We start from the raw sequence: 20,863 nt of genomic DNA, 5'->3' as shown, positions 1-20,863 counted from the left end.
TATTTTCATTTCCATGGCAAAATTATAAAAGTCGAACTGAGACTTTGAGCATATATTTATGTGCTGTATGTACTCCCGGAAATCACCATATTGTATGTTCAAAAAGAGGTAGTACAGTTTTTTTTCCATCATTAAATTTACTTTCAATTTAACCTGTACAGATTGCATTTCATGCAACAGCCACTGCTCGTTTGGAGTTTGTCGGTGACTCAGACTCTCTGTGCCTCAGCGACACACTGCGCGCACGCAGGCTTTGGCTGTGACAATGTCGTTCAATAGTTCGGGCAGGTATGTGACGCGATAGTTTAAAACGTCGTGATTCAAAATCATGAGTCATGCACTTATTTTAGCCTGTATCTCTTCATAATACAGTCTGAACACATCCACATCCGGGTAATACGACGCCTCGCCTCAGTGAGGGAGGAAGCGCCAATCGCCGCGCGGCATCTGACCTGAGATCAGCTCGCACAGCGCAGACAAAACCGCCAGCGACGGCCACAGAACCGATCCCAGATCATTCCCCAACCGCGGAAAGCCACCCGACTATGGCGTTCATCCAGGTTCAAATATATGACGCTGCAACGTGCACTCGTCTCACTGAACGTGACGTCTGCGTCTGTCGAACGTGACGTCTACGTCTGCCGAACGTGACGTCTGCGTCTGCCGAACGTGACATCTGCGTCTGCCAAACTACAGTTCGATTGCCTGAACGTCTGCGTGACGTCTGCGTCTGCCCTAAAAAGATGTTCTAGCATGTATTTACCACTAGGAGTCTCTAGACCAATACAAAAGATTGCATTTGTAAACGTTATAAGTTTTATAGTTTCACCAAAGTTTGTTTGACAGACGATCTGACAGAATTATACAAAAAAAAAATCAAAGCAATTGTGCTGCTTAATATTTTTCTGCATTTTAACTGGATTTATTGATTTAATATTGCATATTATTTTTCATAATATAGACATCTTATCAATACAAAATTACTGCTGAGTAAAAATATTCAATTTTTTTAAAAAATGGAAAAAATAAATAAAAGAACAATAAGATAGGCTAAGTGTCGCTCTTTTTTTCAAAGAATCGTATTATGTTTTAAACGTAAATTAAAGCAAAGAAGATGAAAAAAAGTTAGGTGTTTGAAAAAAATTTAACTATGTATTTTTTTCAGGAAGGCCTATACTGAATTTTTTATTTATTTTTTATTTTTTTTATTTTTTTTACAGCAACAGTCTCAGGTCTAACAGACGATTGCGATCAACGGGTTGGCCATCATTGATTAATTCAGGCTTAATTCGTTCGTTGCTTTGATTTAACTAAATCCTTGTCACAATTTAGCAATGTCGTGTGCACGACATTAAATTGAGGTAACGAATATTCATGCACTCAATTTAGTAAAATAAGAAAACGAATTCCTGCTGACTTTTTTTTTTCCTGCATGTCATGTGTGGGGCTGTATGCTTTGATATGGCTTAAAACAACAACAACAACAAAACTCTCAGCAGAATCTGTATTTTACCGTTTCTGTTCATGCGTTTCTCTGTATTATTGCAGTTCATCCATTTATTTAGGGTATTGGTTACCAGATCAAGACTGTCTTTGTTTTCTTTTCTCTTCTCTTAAAATTATATTTAAAATGGCTTTCAAAATTATATTTAAAACTGACAAGAAATATGTAAAAATTAGTGGCTACTTATAGCTCATCTCTTTTAATTGAATATGCCGGTTGATAACAGATCCACCACAAAGCGTCCGGTCAGAGACTTCTGGGGGAATAACCCATTTATTGTCACCACAAGCTTGCATGTGTCTGTTTTTAATAGGCAGGCACGCACACACACAACTTTAGCAAAGAAAAGTCATCACAGTACAGCTTGCATCCATACACTTTTCCGAACTATTGAACTCTGCACGGTAGGCGGGAGCAGAAGCCTGCGCGTCATTTCTAGACCCCTGGTTGGCTCACGGAAAGGATGCGTCAACTTAGCTGATATCAAAAGAAACTAAGACACTTAAATATATATACTTAATAGTGGCCTTTTTTTTTTTTTTTTTTACAAAATAATAAGCTTACTCATCAAAATAGACACAAACCTAATACAAGTGACCAGAGCCCTGCCCGAGCCCAGCGGGCACCAGTGAGCGCGCCTTCAGCGCATTTTCAGGAGTTCCACAAATCCACGATCAAGCGCACATAAAAGGCTAAAGATTGCCTAAAGATTCCTGTTCCTGAACAAGAGAGCCCATCCTCTTTATTTTTTTTTAAATAGAAAAAGCACAGCAATTTGTTGATATTGTTTGTGAGTGCATGCACGCAAATACACATAGATCCTTTACAGTTACGAATAATGTAGCCGATTACTCTTACCTTTACGTGCAAAAAAAAAGTCGGCGTATTTTAAGATGTTTGCAATGCAAGTGTTCGCGCTTGCTCCTCCATGTCTAGTAAAGCGCGCACTAGCCTCCACTATAAAGATAAATATATGAGTCTAAGAGCGCACAGATGTGTTCAACGTTTAACATTTTGATATGCTTGAACTCCTTAATATCTATAGATTTTATTTTAGGCAAGTCGTCATAGGCGGAGGGTGAACCAGCTCTAGGGTAAGGCTAACTCATAAACTCGTCTTTTTAGGAAAGAAAATAGACGCAGGTGTCACGTAGGCCAATAAAATATTTTTAATGGGACTGAATTGTATTTAATGTGATTACAATTTAATAAAAACATTAGAAATTGATCATTTTAACGTTTCATTTTAAGTTATTCAAACAGCGATTATAGGCCTATTCAGAATATCACTAACCTTGCAAATCTCACTCACCAAAAAAAAACAAAAAACAAAAAAACAAACAAACAAAAAAAAAAAATATATATATATATAAAATACGCACATACAGGATTTCTTCCAAGGGTACGCAGTGTTTTTTTTTTTTTTTTTTTGTTAAGGCCAAATGATGACGGCTCAAACTCAACAAAACAAAATGGTAGAATACATCTATCAAAAGCATGCTTAGTTTCTGCTATTAAATTAGTTCGGTTTAAAAATGGAAAAGTGATTATATTTCGTTTAGTTTTTTTTATTGAGTTAATTAAGCAAAACTTTTGAAGCATTTTTGTTCGTTAATTGTATGTTTTTAAAGTAATGATGAGAAGCGGCCAGCAGCAGTGAGTCAATCATCTATATTTGATCAATTTAGCCTTCTCAAAGCATAAGGACTTGCCTAAATTAAAATCTATATATAATATACAGTTCAAGCATATCACACATGTTAGTTTAAACGTTTAACCTTGATAAATCCGCGCTGTTGGACGAATATCCAATCGTTTGTGTGGAGACTTGAAGGCAGCTGAAGCAGCTTGAAATGGAGGCACCAGTGCAATCACTTTTTTTGTGTAAAAACTATCAAAACATAATGTCTTCATTTTTGCTCATAAAGGTAGGAGTAACATCATTCTGACCTGTAACGGGACAATTTTTCTTTTAGTGCACAGTGCACTCACAATAAACAACTCGTTGTGCGTTTATAAAATAAAGGAAAACAGAAGATGCGCTTTCTGCCGTCTGTTCTTGAACAGCATCGCTTCACAATGAACATAGAAAGCTTTAAATGACCACTTTAAAACGAAATAATTCAAATCGAAAATAGAAACCTTCATTAGGTTATCTGTAAAGATGTAAAGATATTTCTATATAAAGGCACGTCCAATGAAGAGATGGCAAGTATTTTTTTTATTCATCTCCATTATTGATGAATGTCTAAAATATAAAAATAAGGAAAAGCCTAAAACAGGCCCCATTATATTTATTTTATAATTCTATTAAAATTAAAATATTATAAAATATAGGCTACTATAAAATTATAATTACAATTACAAATTATACTGGCATAGGGTATATTAAAACATAAAATTATTGTAGCAGCTTATATCAGGATTGTCACAGGATTTTGCCGTACATTTTCGTTCGTTCACAAGTGATCAAGACATTTCTCCGGAGCACAATGTTTCAAGAAGGACTGTCCAGTTTAGCTTTTCTAATATTGGAAATATTCCTGCGCTCACAACATCGACATAAAATCTGCAAAGACTTTTGCACCAAAACGCTCGCAGGGCGCAGAGTTGTTTGGGATTGTCAGTTAATAAAAAGAATAGATAGGTTAATTGGAAAAGATTGTATAGAAAGTTATTTTTTCTCAAAATGTAGCATACTCCTCTAATTGTATATACAGTACATGCAAAACTAATGTCTTTCAGACATGTTGCGTGTTTATGTATATATATATATATATATATATATATATATATATATATATATATATATATATATATTAAAAACAGCGAGTCTTATGTATAGGTCACTGAAACGTGCTGGCTCATGGATTTTATTTAGCCTATACTATAAAAAAAACAGACCGTGGCCTATGACATATGTGCATTATCATTGTTGAGGAATCCTCCTGCTATTGCTATAAAATAACAATCAAATCGGAGCAGCAGCACTTATAGACTTGTATACTTTGTTATCTTGAAAAAAAATAATATGCACGTAATTAATGTATAAGTTAATCGGGAAAAAGATGCTTGGAACTGCAAAAAAAAAAAAAAAAAAAAGAGAGAGACAGACGCAGACGTCACGTTACAAGTCAGACGCAGATGTCACGTTCATTGAGAGGAATGAATGAAGGGCAAGTAAATTGTGCATTGGCTCACACACTGCAATGAGCCGTGTGAGCACCGTGTTATGATACGTGTTAGAGAAAAAATAAATAAATTACTTCACTGCTACACGTGAATCACGCGTGACGTCTGGCTCAACACTTCACTGCCACACGTGATTTACGTGACGTCTGCGTGACGTCTACGTCACGTCTACGTCTCGTCTGCGTCTTAAAATGAATGGATTTAATAGCAAAAAAAAAAAAAAATTTAAGACGTCAGTGAGACGTTCAGTGAGACGAGTGCACGTTGCAGCGTCATATATTTGACCCCGGATGAACGCCATACCCGACAGGGAGTTTGTGTTACAAACCCATCATGTCTTTTGCAGATATACGCGTTTGAGTCAGTCAGTGTTTAATTCGCTTATACACACATTCCGCTGACGTTTAGCCCAGCGCGTACACGCACGCACGCACACGCACGCACACGCTCAGACTGCTGGAGTGATCGGGACGGCTGCTCGCTAACACACAGAAACCAAAGCAGCCGCAGGAGACACAATTACATCGCAGCACTGTAAGTATTCAACCTTTCACACATTACAGACGCGATATTGTGTCAAAGAAAACGTCGAACTGGCGTACAGCCCAACGCTGAGCTCACGGGCTTCTGCTGTGTGTCTTTTATTTTGGTGTCGCACGAGAATAAGCGAAACGTACGCCCAATTTTCCGCATGTCGGGCTTGTTTTTGGTAACAGGGCTGACAAGCTGAGAGTGTATGTGAGTGTCGGAGCCGCCAGCGCCTGAACTGTTTCATTGTTCCGTTCTGTCGTTGTGTTGGACTGTGACGTTCCGTTCGCGTGTTACATTGTAAGCAGCTCTCGCTCGGTGTCACGCTGTAATTCTGCTGCTGCTGTTTGTGTTGAATTGAGTTGAACAGGCCTGAAACAGATCACACCACTGCAAGGCCCGTTCACTCAGTTCAACACAAACACATGCGGATCATGCACTGGAGGGCCTGTTCACTCAATTTAACATGCAGTTCAGCACGATTCTACACAGCATCAACTCTGTCAGATGCTTTCCTGTAGTCCCTAATAGAGAGCTTTGAGAGCTTCTGTCACTCAAATCTGACGTCTGATGTTAAAAATGACATACATCTAACCATATTTTTGACGAGTTATTTGTAATAAATTCTTTAATAGTTTTTGTTTTGGTAATTATTACAACAGTGTCAAAAATATTGACATAATTTGTAGGGATGCACCGAAATGAAAATTCTTGGCCGAAACCGAAACACAGAAAGAATTATGCCAATTATTAGTACCATTGCATTTATGGCTATAACTGTGTACTAATCTTATTAAAATCAAGGCATTGCAATTGCATAAATTAATATTAAAGTTCCAAAGAATAAATCAATTATATTAATTTAAACAATTATTATCAATCAAGTATTATATTATTTAAATAACACATACAAATATTTTCTGCCTTTGTTTAAATTGATTGTTTAAATTTTTATAACACATCTTGTGGATCCATCAGTTCACATTACAACTCTACGTGTTTCTCTTCCAGCAGGAGGCGCTGTCAGAATGGTAGTATACAAAGCAGCGCAGCAAATGAGTTTGAAACGTGCAGCGCTCATTTTTATTCAATGGATAGCCTTTTGAAGTGTCATCGCAATTCTTGTCTTTCAGTCCCTACATTTAAAAGCACCTGAAATCATAATTAAGACTTTCTTAACCCCTAATAACACTGCAGTCATCAATGAAAATTAAGAGCTTTATTTCAAGAACCAACTATCAAAAACAAACCTTACACACGTTTCTTTTTATTTCTTTCCCACCATGTTCGGGGCACAAGAAAAATATTAGGGGACTAAATTAATATCAGCATATGAAGTATAATCATCTCTCATTGTCTCTGAGAGAATGCACGTCAGATGCTGAAAGCACTGTCAGTTTTTACTTTCGCTTTAACATATTGTGCAGTTTTCACGTTGCTTGTGTGATATCCATTGGCTCACCTCCATGGTTTAAAACATATTTATAAAAATACAATATATAGAAAAGATATATCTCTAAAATATTGCAACGTAACACCAACGTAAAGCCATTGTTTTTCTCTCACTGAAAGCTACATCTGTCTCGATCTCTGCTCTCATCACTGGCTGCACGCACGACAGCAGACACACCCCTCTTGAAATTTCGGCATTAGAAGTTTTGCAAATCTCTATCCGTGGGTCTTTCTCAGATATACTGAAATACATCCACACCGCAGACGAGTTGCTTCAGACAAGCACGTGCAGGCTGCGGTTTCTGTTTGCGTCAACATACTTTTTCGGCCGTGTTGTTTCGGTGAAAAAAGTCTTTCGGTTGAAAACCGAAAATGCACTTTTGGGCCATTTTCGGCCGAAAATTTTCGGTGGCCGAATATTCGGTGCATCCCTAATAATTTGTCTGTTTAGAGATAATCAATTCATTGTAAATTTGTTTTTTTACCTTTAAATACAAATATATATTAAAACTATTAATTTAAATGACTCAAATATGTTTAAACACAAAACTCAATTTTTATTTTAATGTTTCATTTGTTATATTACAACATTGGAACATCCCCTTAATTGTGACAACTAGGGAGCGATTGTTTAGAGATTTTCAACCATTTTTTATTATTATTAATTTCTTTTGTGTACAACCAGTAATAATTGTGACAACCAGGGAGTGACTTTATTTTTAGATTTTCAACAGTTTTATTTATTTTTTTAATTAATTTTGTTTATTTTTTTAGTGTAAATTGTGATGGCAAAGGAGTGACTTTATTTGGAGATTTTCAACAGTTTTTATTATTATTATTATTTGTAAATTGTGACAACAAAGGAGTGACTTCATTTTGAGATTTTTCAACTTTTTTTTATCAAAATGCATTTTTGTTATTTATTATTTTTTAGTGTAAATTGTGACAACCAGGTAGTGACTTAATTTAAAGATATTTAACATTTTTATTCATTTTTTAAATCAGATTTATTTATTTATATGTATTTATTTATTTTTTTAGTGTACATTGTGACAACAGGGAGTTACTGTATTAGGAGATTTTCAACAGTTTTTATTATTATTATTATTATTGTGTAAATTGTGACAACCAAGGAGTGACTATTTGGAGACAACAGATTTATTTATTTATTTATTTCTTATTTATTTTTTAGTGTAAATTGTGACAACCAGGGAGTGACTTCATTTAAAGATTTTTAACAGTTTTTATTTTTATTTTTTTAATCAAATTTATTATGTTTTTATTTTTATTTTTTTGTGTAAATTGTGACAACAGGGAGTTACTTCATTTGGAGATTTGCAGCCGTTTTTATTTATTTGTGTAAATTGTGACAACAGAGAGTTACTGTATTTGGAGATTTTCAACAGTTATTTATTTTTTATTAATTGTTTATTTATTTTTGTATTTTTTTGTGTAAATTGTGACAACCAGGGAGGGACTTCATTTGGAAATTTTCAACATTGTTTATTTATTTATTTGTAACTTTGTATTTTAACAGTTTATTTACATTTTTGAATAATTTATATATGAACATATTATATTATATATTTTTTATATTTAGTGTAAATTGCGACAACCAGGGAGTGATTTTATTTGGAGATTTTCAATATTTTTTTATTAATTATTTAAAAAAAAATACTTTAACCTTTTTTTCAGTGTTCAACAAATATCTTTCTTTATTAAAAAACACAACCCTATTTTTGTCAGTCACAAACTGACAGCTTATTTTTAGACTAAATTTGCAACCCTGTTAGCCATTCTGCCACACATTTATAGTTTTTCATGAATTCTAGCTCTGTTTTCTACCGTATTCCAGTGCAGTAATATTGTTTAAATTACAAGTAATATCACCACCTTTGTGTTGTTCAGCAGTTGTGTTGACAAATAGATGATTAAATGATCAATTGTATATTATTTAACATCTCCATCTGTTTCTCACAAGGGTTGCTCTGTTGTATGAATTGTGTAGTCTATGTGCAACATAGTTGGTTCTTCCATTTCATCATTTATTTTGTAGTTTTGCTGCACAGGGGTGTTGAGGGAGGTATTTACAGATAGTAAATACAGGTGGAGCTTCTTTTTTTTTTTTTTTTGGTGAGGGCTGTATGAAATTCCTAACACTGTCACACAGCAAACAGAGGACCTGTTCACTGACTGCTAAATAAATGTGGTCATGTGACATTCCTCAGCTTTGGCCCTTTTGATGGTAAAGGTGATATTGTGATAGTAAATGTGGGTGAGGTGAGGGTGACATGCGTTACTGAAAATCAGTTATGACTTATGACTTTGACATGACTGAGGTGGGTCAGCTCTTGGTTTTATTGCTGCCAGTGTTTGCGTAGTGAATTATTGTGAGTCTTTAAACAGACCTAGATGTCAGAGTGGACAAAGACTAGTGTGATCAATGAATTCAAAACATTTTAGAGTAGTTTCTCACAAGGATTCTCTACAGAATGTGCTATCAAACTAGATGTTTTATGTAATCATTAATTGAAAGGTGGTAATATGTAAGACGTGTCAAATGAACACAGCACTAATATAAAGGGATCCTGATCAAAGAGCAGCTGCTGACAGGTGGAGGAACAAGAAATTTCCAACAGGAACAGTGGACTCTAGGACTCTCTCTCACACACAAACACACACACACACACACACTGCTTAGGTTTTCAGGTCACAGGATTACCAGTCACAAGTTTCACTAGGTTCTCTTGGAAAAACAGTGAATATTCTCCTCATTATGTGGTTTTAGGTCACTTCTGAAAAGTTCCTCTGACGTTTATTTCCGTTACTTCCGTCAAAATGGATTAGTTTCTGCTATGAGCAGATTTCATTGACTTAAATTGAGAATAATAATTTAGTTTAATTTAATTAATGTTATTTTGAGTTGTTTAAAGTTTGTCTTGAATTTACATAATAATTAAAGCCACTCGCTTACAGCCTGAGGTGGAATTTCAGATCATTACTGTCTTTAATTATTATTGGCGATATGTAATTAGTTTTAATCAGTGGTATTGTTAAATAAAACTGAAACTATTACACATTTTTCATTATTTGAAATAAAGCTTAAATAAAATATAAATATTAGATGGAAAAACTAACAGCAAATGATTGTAATATAATTGTAAGCTAAATTAAATTAATAATATGATAGAAATATTAAATAAACAAAAACCTAATAATACATTTTAAAAGCACAACGTAATTACTAAAACTTTGAAATTAAAATGAAAGCTGAAAAAAACATAATCTATGAGTTATTGTAATTGTATATAATTAATACTAAAATAACACTAATTTTAATTGTACATTTGTGCTATTACTTAGGACATACTTAATCATTCTTTGTGGCTTGACCACATTTTTAGAAAAATATTCATTGAATAATAGTCATGCCGATGTTAGTTTTTAAAAGAAATTCATAAGTTCATAAGCCACTGTTTGTACTTGTCTACTTACAAGCATTTAAACACATTATATCACAAGGTTTTGAAGATCATGAGAAACATATATTCAGTGAAGTATGTGTTTGTGCTTTGTTTGATTCATAGAATATTTCCCAGTTAAATATTTCAGGCAATTACACTAATAGTCAAAAGTTTTTGAACAGTAAATTTTTTTTTTTTTTTTTTTTTTAAGAAGTCTCTTCTGCTCACCAAGCCTGCATTTATTTGATCCAAAAAAGCAGTGATAGTGTGAAGTATTTTTGTAATTTAAAATAACTGCTTTCTATTTGAATATATTTTAAAATTAAATTTATTTATGTGATCAAAGCTGAATTTTCAGCATAATTACTCCAGTCTTTAGTGTCACATGATCCTTCTAATATGCTGATTTGCTGTTCAAGATATTTTTTAAATTATCATCAATATTTAAAACTGTTGAGTACATTTTTCCTGGATTCTTTGTTGAATAGAAAGATCCAAAGATCAGCATTTATCTGAAATAAAAAGCTTGTGTGACATTATACACTACCATTCATGTTTTTCAAGCAGCAAATCAGAATAATAGAATAATTTCTGAAAGATGATGTGGCTGAAGTAATAAAACTAAAAATTAAGCTTTGAAATCACAGAAGTAAATTATTATTAATTTTAAAATATATTCATATAGAAAACAGTTATTTTAAATAGTAAAAATATTTCAAAAGTTTACTGTTTTTGCTGTACTTGGGATCAAATAACTTCAGGCTTGGTGAGCAGAAGATACTTCTTTAAAAAGCATTAAAACTCTTTTGACTTGTAGTGCACTACTTTTAAACTTGTGGAGACTTTAAGACTGTGTCTTTTGTCTAAATGTTTTGCTGTCAGAATTGAACAGGGCAGTTAAAACCATTGACCTGTGTCCTCTTTTTTTTTTTTTTTATTATAAATACTCCAGGTTCGACAGTCTACGGCCGCTACCATGCCACTATTTGGTAAATCTCACAAGAATCCCACAGAAATTGTGAAGACCCTGAAGGACAACCTCTCTATCCTGGTCAAGCAGGACAAGAAGACAGAGAAGGTATGAGTTTGAGAGCAGTCCCTGGGGATATCATAAGACACTTGATTCACTATAGGAATTATATCAGCTAACAAAAAAAAGTGTGCTAAGCACTATTGGCAAGGAGAAATGCCAATCTTGGAGGCTGGTTTTAAAGGATGCAGCAGATTGCTGCAATCTGGTGTACTTTACAGGATTGTACAGCAACACTTCAGTAAGCTTAATTTGCCTCAAATGAGGCGTGTTTACACTGAAAAGAATGACAAGAGTTTAGCACACTGCTGTTCCAGCGCATTTAGCGCCTATTTAAGATGAATTACAGGTGTTCTTACACTGAGATACATTGTGCAAATGGCACAAAGACAAGGGTTTAGTGAATTTGCCCCTCTGTTTGCCTTGGTCCAATAGTCAGATTATTGTCTCGCTTATTTTTCCACTCTCATCCCAGGATTTTATTCTGTTTCATTCTAGTATTAATCCCAGTTGTTCCAAAAAACTCTCGGATGATTGCATAATAAATTTGACTATTGAGTGCTGATGCTCAAGTTTCCAAGATCTCCCTACAGCTTTACCCTAAGACACATTATAGCTCTTTTCAACCACAATATCAGCGTTATCCTCCAAATACGGCTGCTTTCCACTGCTAATTTTTTCCAGTGTGTTTTTGCATTTTTCATTTGCTTTTTCAGAGAGATAGGCCAGGCCCCAGGCAAATAAGTGTTTTAAACCAGTGCAGTAGATCAGATGGAGAGTTTGTTTCAGCAGTGGACATGAATGTGCACAGGGACTGTGCTTCACCACACTTTGTTTTAAGTATTAACATAAAGTCTGGTGAATTTATTTTTATTTTTTTATATTATCTGCGGCTTAGGGAAGAGTGGCATGGAAATGAATGTGAATGACGTTTGCCAGTTTTGTGAGCAGTGCACACCAGACTAACGGGGACATGCAGTCTGAACTAAGATTATATTTAATCACTCCTCTTTCGATGACTTTTAGATAAATTATCACTCGTTTTGTTTTTTGTTTTTTTTTCTGAAGAGCTTTCAGTTGTAGGTATTTTTATTGTTGAACAGCATTTGTTGGTTGATGTCAGTTATTTTAGTATCATTGATGAACTGATCGCTAATATATTGTTTGTTACATTTTCTGTTAATTTTGTTGGTTTTATAATTTTTTATATAATTTTTTTTTTAGTTGTGGTTTTGTTTTTAATATACACTACCAGTCATAAGTTTTTGAACAGTAAAATTTTTAATATTTTAATATAAGTCTGCTCACCAAGCCTGAATTTATTTGATCCAAAGTACAGTTTTTTTGTACTGTTTTCTATTTGATTATATTTTAAAATGTAATTTATTCCTGTGATTTCAAAGCTGAATTTTTCGCATCATTAGTCACATGATCCTTGAGAAATCATTCTAATTTAGCATTTAGTTGTTATTATTATTAAGTATGAGTTTCTTTGATGAATAGAACATTCAGAAGAACAGCACTTATCTAAAATCTTTTGTAACATTATAAATGTCTTTATCATCACTTTAGATTTAAAGCATCCTTTGCAAATAAAAGTATTAATTTCTGTAATTTCCTTCAAAAAAATTATACTGACTTTTGAATGGTATAGTGTATAATGTTACAAAAGCTTTTTATTTCAGATAAATGCTGATCTTTGGGTCTTCCTATTCATCAAAGAATCCTGAAAAAAATATACTTAACTGTTTTAAATATTGATAATAATAATAATAATAATAATAATAATAATGTTTCTTGAGCAGCAAACAGCATGTTAGTATGATTTCTGAAGGATCATGTGACACTGAAGAAGACTAGAGTAACGAAGCTGAATTATCTTTTGATCACAGAAATAAAATGCATTTTAAAATATATTCAAATAGAAAGCAGTTCTTTTAAATATTTAAAATATTTTACAATATTAATGCTTTTGAGGTATTTTGGATCAAATAAATGCAGGCTTGGTGGATAGAAGAGACTTCTTTAAAAAACATTAAAAAGCTTACTGTCCAAAAAGGTTTGACTGGTAATGTATACGTGTAGTTGATTTTATGGGTAGACCAATTATTAATGCCAATATTAAGCAGTTTTGTGGTTATCAGTTTTGGTCTATTTCAAAAAAGATTTGCAGATTAAAATCATTAAAAATATATTTTTTTATTAAAGTTTTGGTCAGAGCCAAGTTTTGTATTTTATATTTATTTGAGTTAATATTTATTTTAATAATATAATTATCCTGGTGGAAGAAGGTGTAGTTAAGGTAAGTTACCCCACATTTTAATTATAATAAGTGGCCCTATTTACTGGATATGAACCCCATTTTCAGCACATCCTTTTTAGGCCCAAATGAGCGAGAGGTTGGGTTCCTGGAAATGCTCGCATTTGTGCTCTGAGCAGAAAGATGTCAGAGAGGTGGGAATATCGCTCCACTGCCCGACCTCTTGCTCATTTTCACCTGCCCGCTAAGGCTCTTTTCAGCAGCCCTGTGCTAAAGTGAAGCGTTTGAAGTGTTGGGAACCTGCTGATTGTTACTCTGAGGGCCTGGGGCTCGTCCAGCTGGAGGGAAATCCATATGCTCCAGGATACCTCCACACTTTCAATCCGAGCCGTTTCAGCAGCTGATAAATAGCTAATGATGTTCTTTGTATAATGAGCTTACGTGTGAAATTACCCAGAATCCTTTTTCTCTATGCAGCATAGAAATGGGAATGCCTGAGTTGTATTGAGTTATCATCACCATGTTTTGTAGTGATTATTCAGTTTTATGTGTTTGTCAGGCTTCAGAGGAGGTGTCAAAATGTCTGGTGGCGATGAAGGAGATCCTGTACGGCACTAATGATAAAGAGCCACACACAGAAACGGTGGCCCAACTGGCCCAAGAGCTGTACAACAGCGGCCTGCTCATCACACTGGTGGAAAACTTGCAGGTCATTGATTTTGAGGTGAGGATGCTGTGTTTATTGCTTGCTCTCTTTTATCTTTTTATTCATGGTTGTAACAATTGGTATCATAACGCTGTCTATGTGTGTTCACAGGGTAAAAAGGACGTTTGTCAGATCTTCAACAACATCCTGCGCAGGCAGATCGGAACCCGCAGCCCAACAGTGGAGTATTTCTGCTCTCATCAGGAAGTTCTTTTCATCTTACTCAAAGGGTGAGAGATGATAGGTATTTTTGAAATGTAGCACGTAAGCATGTTACTTAGAAACTGCTTGCTTGGAAAAGCCTTGAAATGTCCTTGTTGCTGTTTCCGTTCCATCTGTTCATTTTATAGAGCCCCCTATATAATGTCTTATATAAAGTTTTTTCCGTTTTCATTTTTCTGGATTACTTTTTTTTTTTTTGCAGTTTGAATGTTTCTAGACTAAAATGTTTCAAGAATAGTTACATTGAACAAATATGAAATTGGATAATTAAGTGAAATCATGAAACTTACACAATTTAACAGCCATTTAAAAAAGGTTGAACAAAAATGATGTTTTTAAAGGCCTATGAAATTTTTACCAAATTCTGTGCTTTCCATTAATTTTCTGGGATCCATTTTAATGATTTGTGACCCTGGACCGTAAAACCAGTCAAGAGGGGCAATTTTTTGAAATTGAAATTCAGTCATCATCTGAAAGCTGAATAAGCTTTCCATTGATGTATGTCTGAGATACAACTATTTGAAAATCTGAAATTTGAGGGTGCAAAACAAAAATCTGAATATTGAGAAAATCACTTTTAAAGTTATTTAAATGAAGTTCTTAGCATGTCACTAATCAAAAATTCAGTTTTGATATATTTACAGTAGGAAATTTACAAAATATCTTCATGGAACATAATCTTTACTTAATATCCTAATTATTATTTTTTTTGGCATAAAAGAAAATCGCACATAAAAATTTTGACCAATTCAGTGTATTTTTGGCTATTGCCCATGCTACTTAAGACTGGTTTTGTGGTCCAGGGTCACATTTCATTACATTTTAATAATCAAAAGCATCTCTAAATAATTGAAAGTTTTTTCTTCTTCAGACATACTGTGTTGTCTAATTAGATTTTTCTGCTAAATAATTTCTCTGGCAAATATTCTTTTCAAAAATATTGTTTTTAATAACAATTTTATTATTAGCAGCCGTACTATCATTACATTAAGTAAAATATTTCTGTCACTGTTTTTTAAGGTTAAACCGAGCATCACACACGCTTCAGTATGTGTCTAGTAAACAAAATCACACTCCGCCATTTATTCACACAGAGACATGCAGAACATGCAGGATCATATTTAACTGTGGCTTAATATTCACAATCACAGATTTAAAGGATAACTATTGCCAAAATGCAACCTGGGCTGTTTTTTTTTTTTACTGTACACGAGACAAACTTGTATCTAAAAGCATAATTATGACAAACGAGCCGTTTTTGAGATTGACCATGATTTCGTTTTGTGGTCAATGGCCGGTGAATGGGAGTACTAAGGGCATAACTTTGAGCGCATCAAAATCGATATTTTTACAACACTAAGAAGGCTCGACACACCATGACACTTTGCTCGAAGTATCACCTGGGTCTCTACACATGAACTCCAGCATTGAGAACATTGTGTACACAGAGTTTACTAAAAAGAAAGGTTTTGAACAACTCACTTTCACTGTTTGAGTTTCCGCTCGCGGCCGTCTTGCCAGTCAAGATGTGTTGATCTCCGAATGCGAGGATGGATAGCTCCTAAAGCATATTTCCATATAAATGCACGGCTAATTCGTTGTTTCGTTGTTTTGTCTCAAGTGAAAAACATTATTAACCTTCTAGTTGTAAAAAGAGCCTCATATAAGCCTAATATTGCGTCCTATGGAGTCCATTCATTCGCATTCGGAGATCAACACTTCTTGACTGGCAAGACGCATGTGAGCGGAAACCCAAACAGTGTAAGTGAGTTGTTCAAAAACTTTCTTTTTAGTAAACTGTGTGTACACAAACAATGTTCTCAATGCTTGAGTTCATGTGTAGAGACCCAGGTGATACTTCGAGCAAAGTTTCATGGTGTGTCGAGCCTTCTTAGTGTTGTAAAAATATCGATTTTGATGCGCTCAAATTTATGCCCTTAGTATTCCCATTCACCGGCCATTGACCACAAAACGAAATCACGGTCAGTCTCAAAAACGGCTCGTTTGTCATAATTATGCTTTTAGATATAAGTTTGACTCGTTTACAGTAAAAAAACAGCCCAGGTTGCATTTTGGCAATAGTTATCCTTTAAGTGTACTGACTTACTTTTAATTAATTCATCAAAAAAATTGCCAAATTTAATGACATTTTGCATTATAAATTCCATTTTTATGACTGGATTCCAAGATTCTGTCTACGTTTTCAACATCATGGAAAACATAGGGTCCTAATTTTAGCAAGTTTAGATTAAAAGACCAGAACCATGAACATGGCTTCTGTTAAGCGTTCATGTGAATGTGACATTTCTTCTGTGGTGCTGTGGCAGGTATGAAACCCCTCAGGTGGCATTGAATTGTGGGATTATGCTGCGTGAGTGCATCCGGCATGAACCTCTCGCCAAAATCGTACTTCACTCTGAACACTTTAAAGATTTCTTCAGCTATGTGGAGATGTCCACATTTGACATCGCCTCTGATGCGTTCGCCACCTTCAAGGTAAGTGCTAGATTTATTTTTTATTTAACATGTTATATAAACAATTTTTTAATGTTAAATTGCACCTTTTTTTCTTTTTTCTTTTTTACAGGACCTGCTCACAAGACACAAGGTTCTAGTGGCGGAATTTTTAGAACAGAACTATGATGCGGTAATATATAATGTTTTTTTTTTTTTTATTGTTTCATTTCATAGAATTCTGGCAAGCTGAAATTTTAAATGGCCGTCGCTGATCTTTCAGGTTTTTGATAACTATGAGAAACTGCTTCACTCTGAGAACTACGTGACCAAGAGACAGTCATTGAAGGTGTGTTATGCCATCTGATATTTGTCGTCTGTCATCTGGAGCCTGTTCTGTCATTAACATCATGCGTTTATGTGTTGTATAACAGTTGCTGGGTGAACTGCTCCTGGACAGACACAACTTCACAGTCATGACGCGGTACATCAGTAAACCAGAGAACCTGAAGCTCATGATGAACCTCCTGAGAGACAAGAGCCCCAACATTCAGTTTGAGGCTTTCCATGTCTTCAAGGTACACCTGACTCCTGACACTTCACCTTGCATTAAAGACACAATGTCACACTGTCAAGCTCCAAATTGATAAAAAAGCACTATAAAAGTATCAAAATTGTGGTTCATATTGCTTTTGTATTATACAGGGTTTCCACCAGTTCCTAAAATGTCTTCAATTTAGCTGTATTAAATTTAGGGCCATAAAATGTCTTATAGTACAAGAAGTCTTAGATTTCAAGAGGTCTAAATTTAAACAAGAATTGCAATATGGCTTAATTTGATGATTAAAATTCAGAATGCTATGATTTAATTAATCGTTTTAAAGTCAGGTGCTAAGCTGTTTTGTGTACTGGAGTTACCAAGAAAGCTCTATATTTCTGCTATTCCAAAAGCACCACCTGCTGGCAGAGAATAAATTTGCATTTAAATCAGCTTGTCTGCAGTACACCAGATTCCTGACACTTCTTCACCTTGCATTTTGTATTATACAGGGTTTCTGCGTGTCCCTAAAAAGTCTTAAATTTACTTGTATAAAATTTAAGGCCATAAAAAGTCTTAAATAGTACTAGAAAGTCTTAATAATGATTTCAAGAGGCTTAAATTTTGAGGAAAGAAAGACTAGAATTGAGATATATCTTAATGTGACAATTAAACTTCAAAAGGCTATGATTTCATGTAATAAAATATGAGCGCTGCACATTTCAAAGTCAGGTGCTGTACTGATTTTGTGTACTGCAGTTACTGGGAAACACTATATTTCTGCCGTTCAAGCACCTCCTGCTGGCAGTAAATGAATTTGCATTTTCAATAAGCCCGTCTGTTGTTTTTGTTCAGACCACTGCGTAAATCTGCCTATGTTTTTACGCTGCAAATACGCAGAGTTTTAAATGTGAACTGGTGGATCGGCAAGTAGATAATGCATCATAAAAATCTAAAAGATTAAGACTGTAAAAATATTTAAATTAATAAAATAATTGATTGATAATAGTTGTTTAAATTAATATAATAATGGATACTTTTTTGACTCATCCATTCTTAAAAATGGTTTAAAGGCTGAATTGTTAAAGTTATCATTTTATAAAACTTTGTTTTTGTTTAAAAACTGTATCTGAACTGTTAATGTGACCCTGGACCACAAAGAAGTCATAAGGGTCAATTTTTCGAAATTGCGATTTATACCTCATCTGAAAACTGAATAAATAAGATGAATAATTATTAATTATGAATAACTGAATAAGTTATGATTAGACAATATTTGGCTGAGATACAACTGAAAAGAAGAATCTGAGGGTGCAAAAAATCTAAATATTGAGAAAAACTCTAGTTTTGATATAACTACAGTAGGTAATTATCAAAATGTCTTCTTGGAACATGATCTTTACTTAATATCCCAATCCTTTTGGCATTAAAAAATATATATAATTTTGACCCATACAATGTATTTTTGGCTACTGCTAGATTTTGTGGTCCAACATATGTTTTTTACAGTCATTTTACAGTTTAATGTGTTACCATAGACATTGGCCAACCTCACTTTTGTGCAGGTCTTAAAAAGTTCTTAAAGTTTTAAATCTGAGCTTCAAAATCCTGCAGATACGCTCTTATATTTCAAATCTTATGAAGGCTATATAATAGCACTGTGTGAGAAGCAAACTGAAATATAAGAAAATAATAAATTAACATCCATTGTGTTTCCTTTTTTTGTGCATTTCCTCAGGTGTTTGTGGCCAATCCAAATAAAACACAGCCCATCGTAGACATTCTATTGAAGAACCAAACGAAACTCATCGACTTCCTTAGCAACTTTCAAAAGGATCGCACAGACGACGAGCAGTTTAACGACGAAAAGACGTACCTCGTCAAACAAATACGAGACCTAAAGAAGCCAGCCTCCTAAACTTTAGCTATTGCAGTATTAGGGAAAAAAAAAACGTCAAAAAACACAAAAAATATATTAACAATAATAATTCTATTTAAAATCTTGAAAAATTTGTCTTTTCTTAGTTCTGAGGCTTACAAAAGAAGGTTCCTGATCATTGATGTTCTCTGTTCTTATTTGCTTTATTTTTTCTTCTTATTTCATGTTTTATTTTATTGCAAACTCTCGTGCCATGATAGGAGTTTTAAGAGTAGGAATCAGTCAGTTTGAGTTGCGGGAAGAACCGTCTTAAGAACATCAAGACACGTTGCGGATGAGGAAGTACAGGTAAACTTTCGTTTTCCGTTTCTGGATGTTTTTCACGAACCTGGACGCTCTATGTTCTCTGTGGCATCAACAGCGCCACAGCACGGCAGTTTGGCTATGCTAGAAGATATTGCTGGAAAAAAGCTGAAATTCCCAAAAGATTAATTATGAGCTGTTGATTTTTCTCTTGATGACTTGTAACTGCACTAATCTTGCATTCCTCCTTTTCTCTGTTTCATTAGCGTGTGCTTTATTCAGAACACTACAAACCTGATGATTTCCTCCCTGTTCTCTTTACTCTGTTTGTGTTTTATAAGAATTATTTAGAAGGATGAATTCATTTATCAGTATTTTAATTATTGTTTATCTGAGCTGAAATGGAAAGAGCATCTGTGGGTCTTCATGTACATTTTGAGTTGCTGCCAGGCCGTTTTCTGATCAGAAAGCATCGCTCTTTTGTTTTATATATTTTTATTTGATGTTTACCTATGTTTAAAAAAGACGAAAGCTGATTTTACTCTTAAGGTGGTTGCCATTTTAGAATCTTGAAAAAAAAATCAACTTTGGCACTAAGCGAACCGGTGTATATTCCAACTTGTAGATTTCATGTAGATCAGTGAGGTACAGCTATAGTGCTCTGTACTATAGTACCCCTAGTGCTTTAGTGTTTGTTAACTTTAGTACATCATACTAAAGTACTTCTTATACTGTAGTGCAGCTGTAGTATAATATTCATTTCTATACTATAGTATACCTTTTACTGTAGTATGTATTTTGTGCTAAATCCCATGATTCATCTGTCTTTGATTTTGACAGAAGTAGATTGTTGCATAGCTGAAAAACAAGATGAAATGAGGACACAAATGTACAAACAGGTGCCTTTTGTTCTTGAGTTGTTAATTTACTCTTTCTCGTTTTTTTTATTTGAGAAGAAATTCTGGAAGGGGGAGCTTAATTTCTTTTTATTGTTTTTAATATGTTCTCACTGAGCATATTTAGCTTGATTAAGCAATGAACCTCTTTAACTCACTATATTTGAGTTATGCTGTTGAAGAAAATTCATTAAATTTAATTCTTTTTTTCCTCTACAGTGGATTGATTGTTTTATTATAATCTCTCTTTTAGGTTTATGGGATGAAATATGCTTTGGTGGTTTAGACACATTGTTCACAGCGTAAAGCAAATTCATTTGTACTCTTTTTCGTGAAGCCAAATTTATTAAATAATTTGTCAGCAGTTACATTGAAGATGGCAAAACAATGTTCAAAATTTAAATATTACACACAAGTGCAGTTTTCATCTAAATG

The 20,863-nt window shown here is 34.1% G+C and overlaps 1 protein-coding gene across 1 annotated transcript; it reads left to right on the top strand.

Annotated features, from left to right (window-relative positions):
• The first annotated feature begins 5,005 nt into the window (after nucleotides 1-5,005).
• cab39l (calcium binding protein 39-like) lies at nucleotides 5,006-20,644 on the top strand. Its single transcript, XM_073841889.1, has 9 exons — nucleotides 5,006-5,230; nucleotides 11,093-11,218; nucleotides 13,990-14,154; nucleotides 14,248-14,366; nucleotides 16,686-16,854; nucleotides 16,946-17,005; nucleotides 17,096-17,161; nucleotides 17,247-17,390; nucleotides 19,089-20,644. Exons 2-9 carry the CDS (start codon nucleotides 11,117-11,119, stop codon nucleotides 19,266-19,268), a joined length of 1,005 nt encoding a protein of 334 aa, XP_073697990.1. The 5' UTR covers nucleotides 5,006-5,230; nucleotides 11,093-11,116; the 3' UTR covers nucleotides 19,269-20,644.
• Nucleotides 20,645-20,863: the final 219 nt, after the last annotated feature.

This window comes from Garra rufa, chromosome 6, assembly GCF_049309525.1.
Source record: "Garra rufa chromosome 6, GarRuf1.0, whole genome shotgun sequence".
Lineage (NCBI taxonomy): Eukaryota > Metazoa > Chordata > Actinopteri > Cypriniformes > Cyprinidae > Garra > Garra rufa.
Note: the sequence above shows the minus strand (reverse complement) of the source record. Positions and strands in the feature narration are given on the sequence as shown.

Bases quoted from the DNA above. Each gene is read 5' to 3' on its own strand.
- cab39l (XM_073841889.1), top strand. From the start codon at position 11,117: ATGCCACTATTTGGTAAATCTCACAAGAATCCCACAGAAATTGTGAAG. The intron at 16,855-16,945 runs GTAAGTGCTAGA...TCTTTTTTACAG, and splicing joins ATGCGTTCGCCACCTTCAAG to GACCTGCTCACAAGACACAA. The intron at 17,162-17,246 runs GTGTGTTATGCC...GTTGTATAACAG, and splicing joins CCAAGAGACAGTCATTGAAG to TTGCTGGGTGAACTGCTCCT.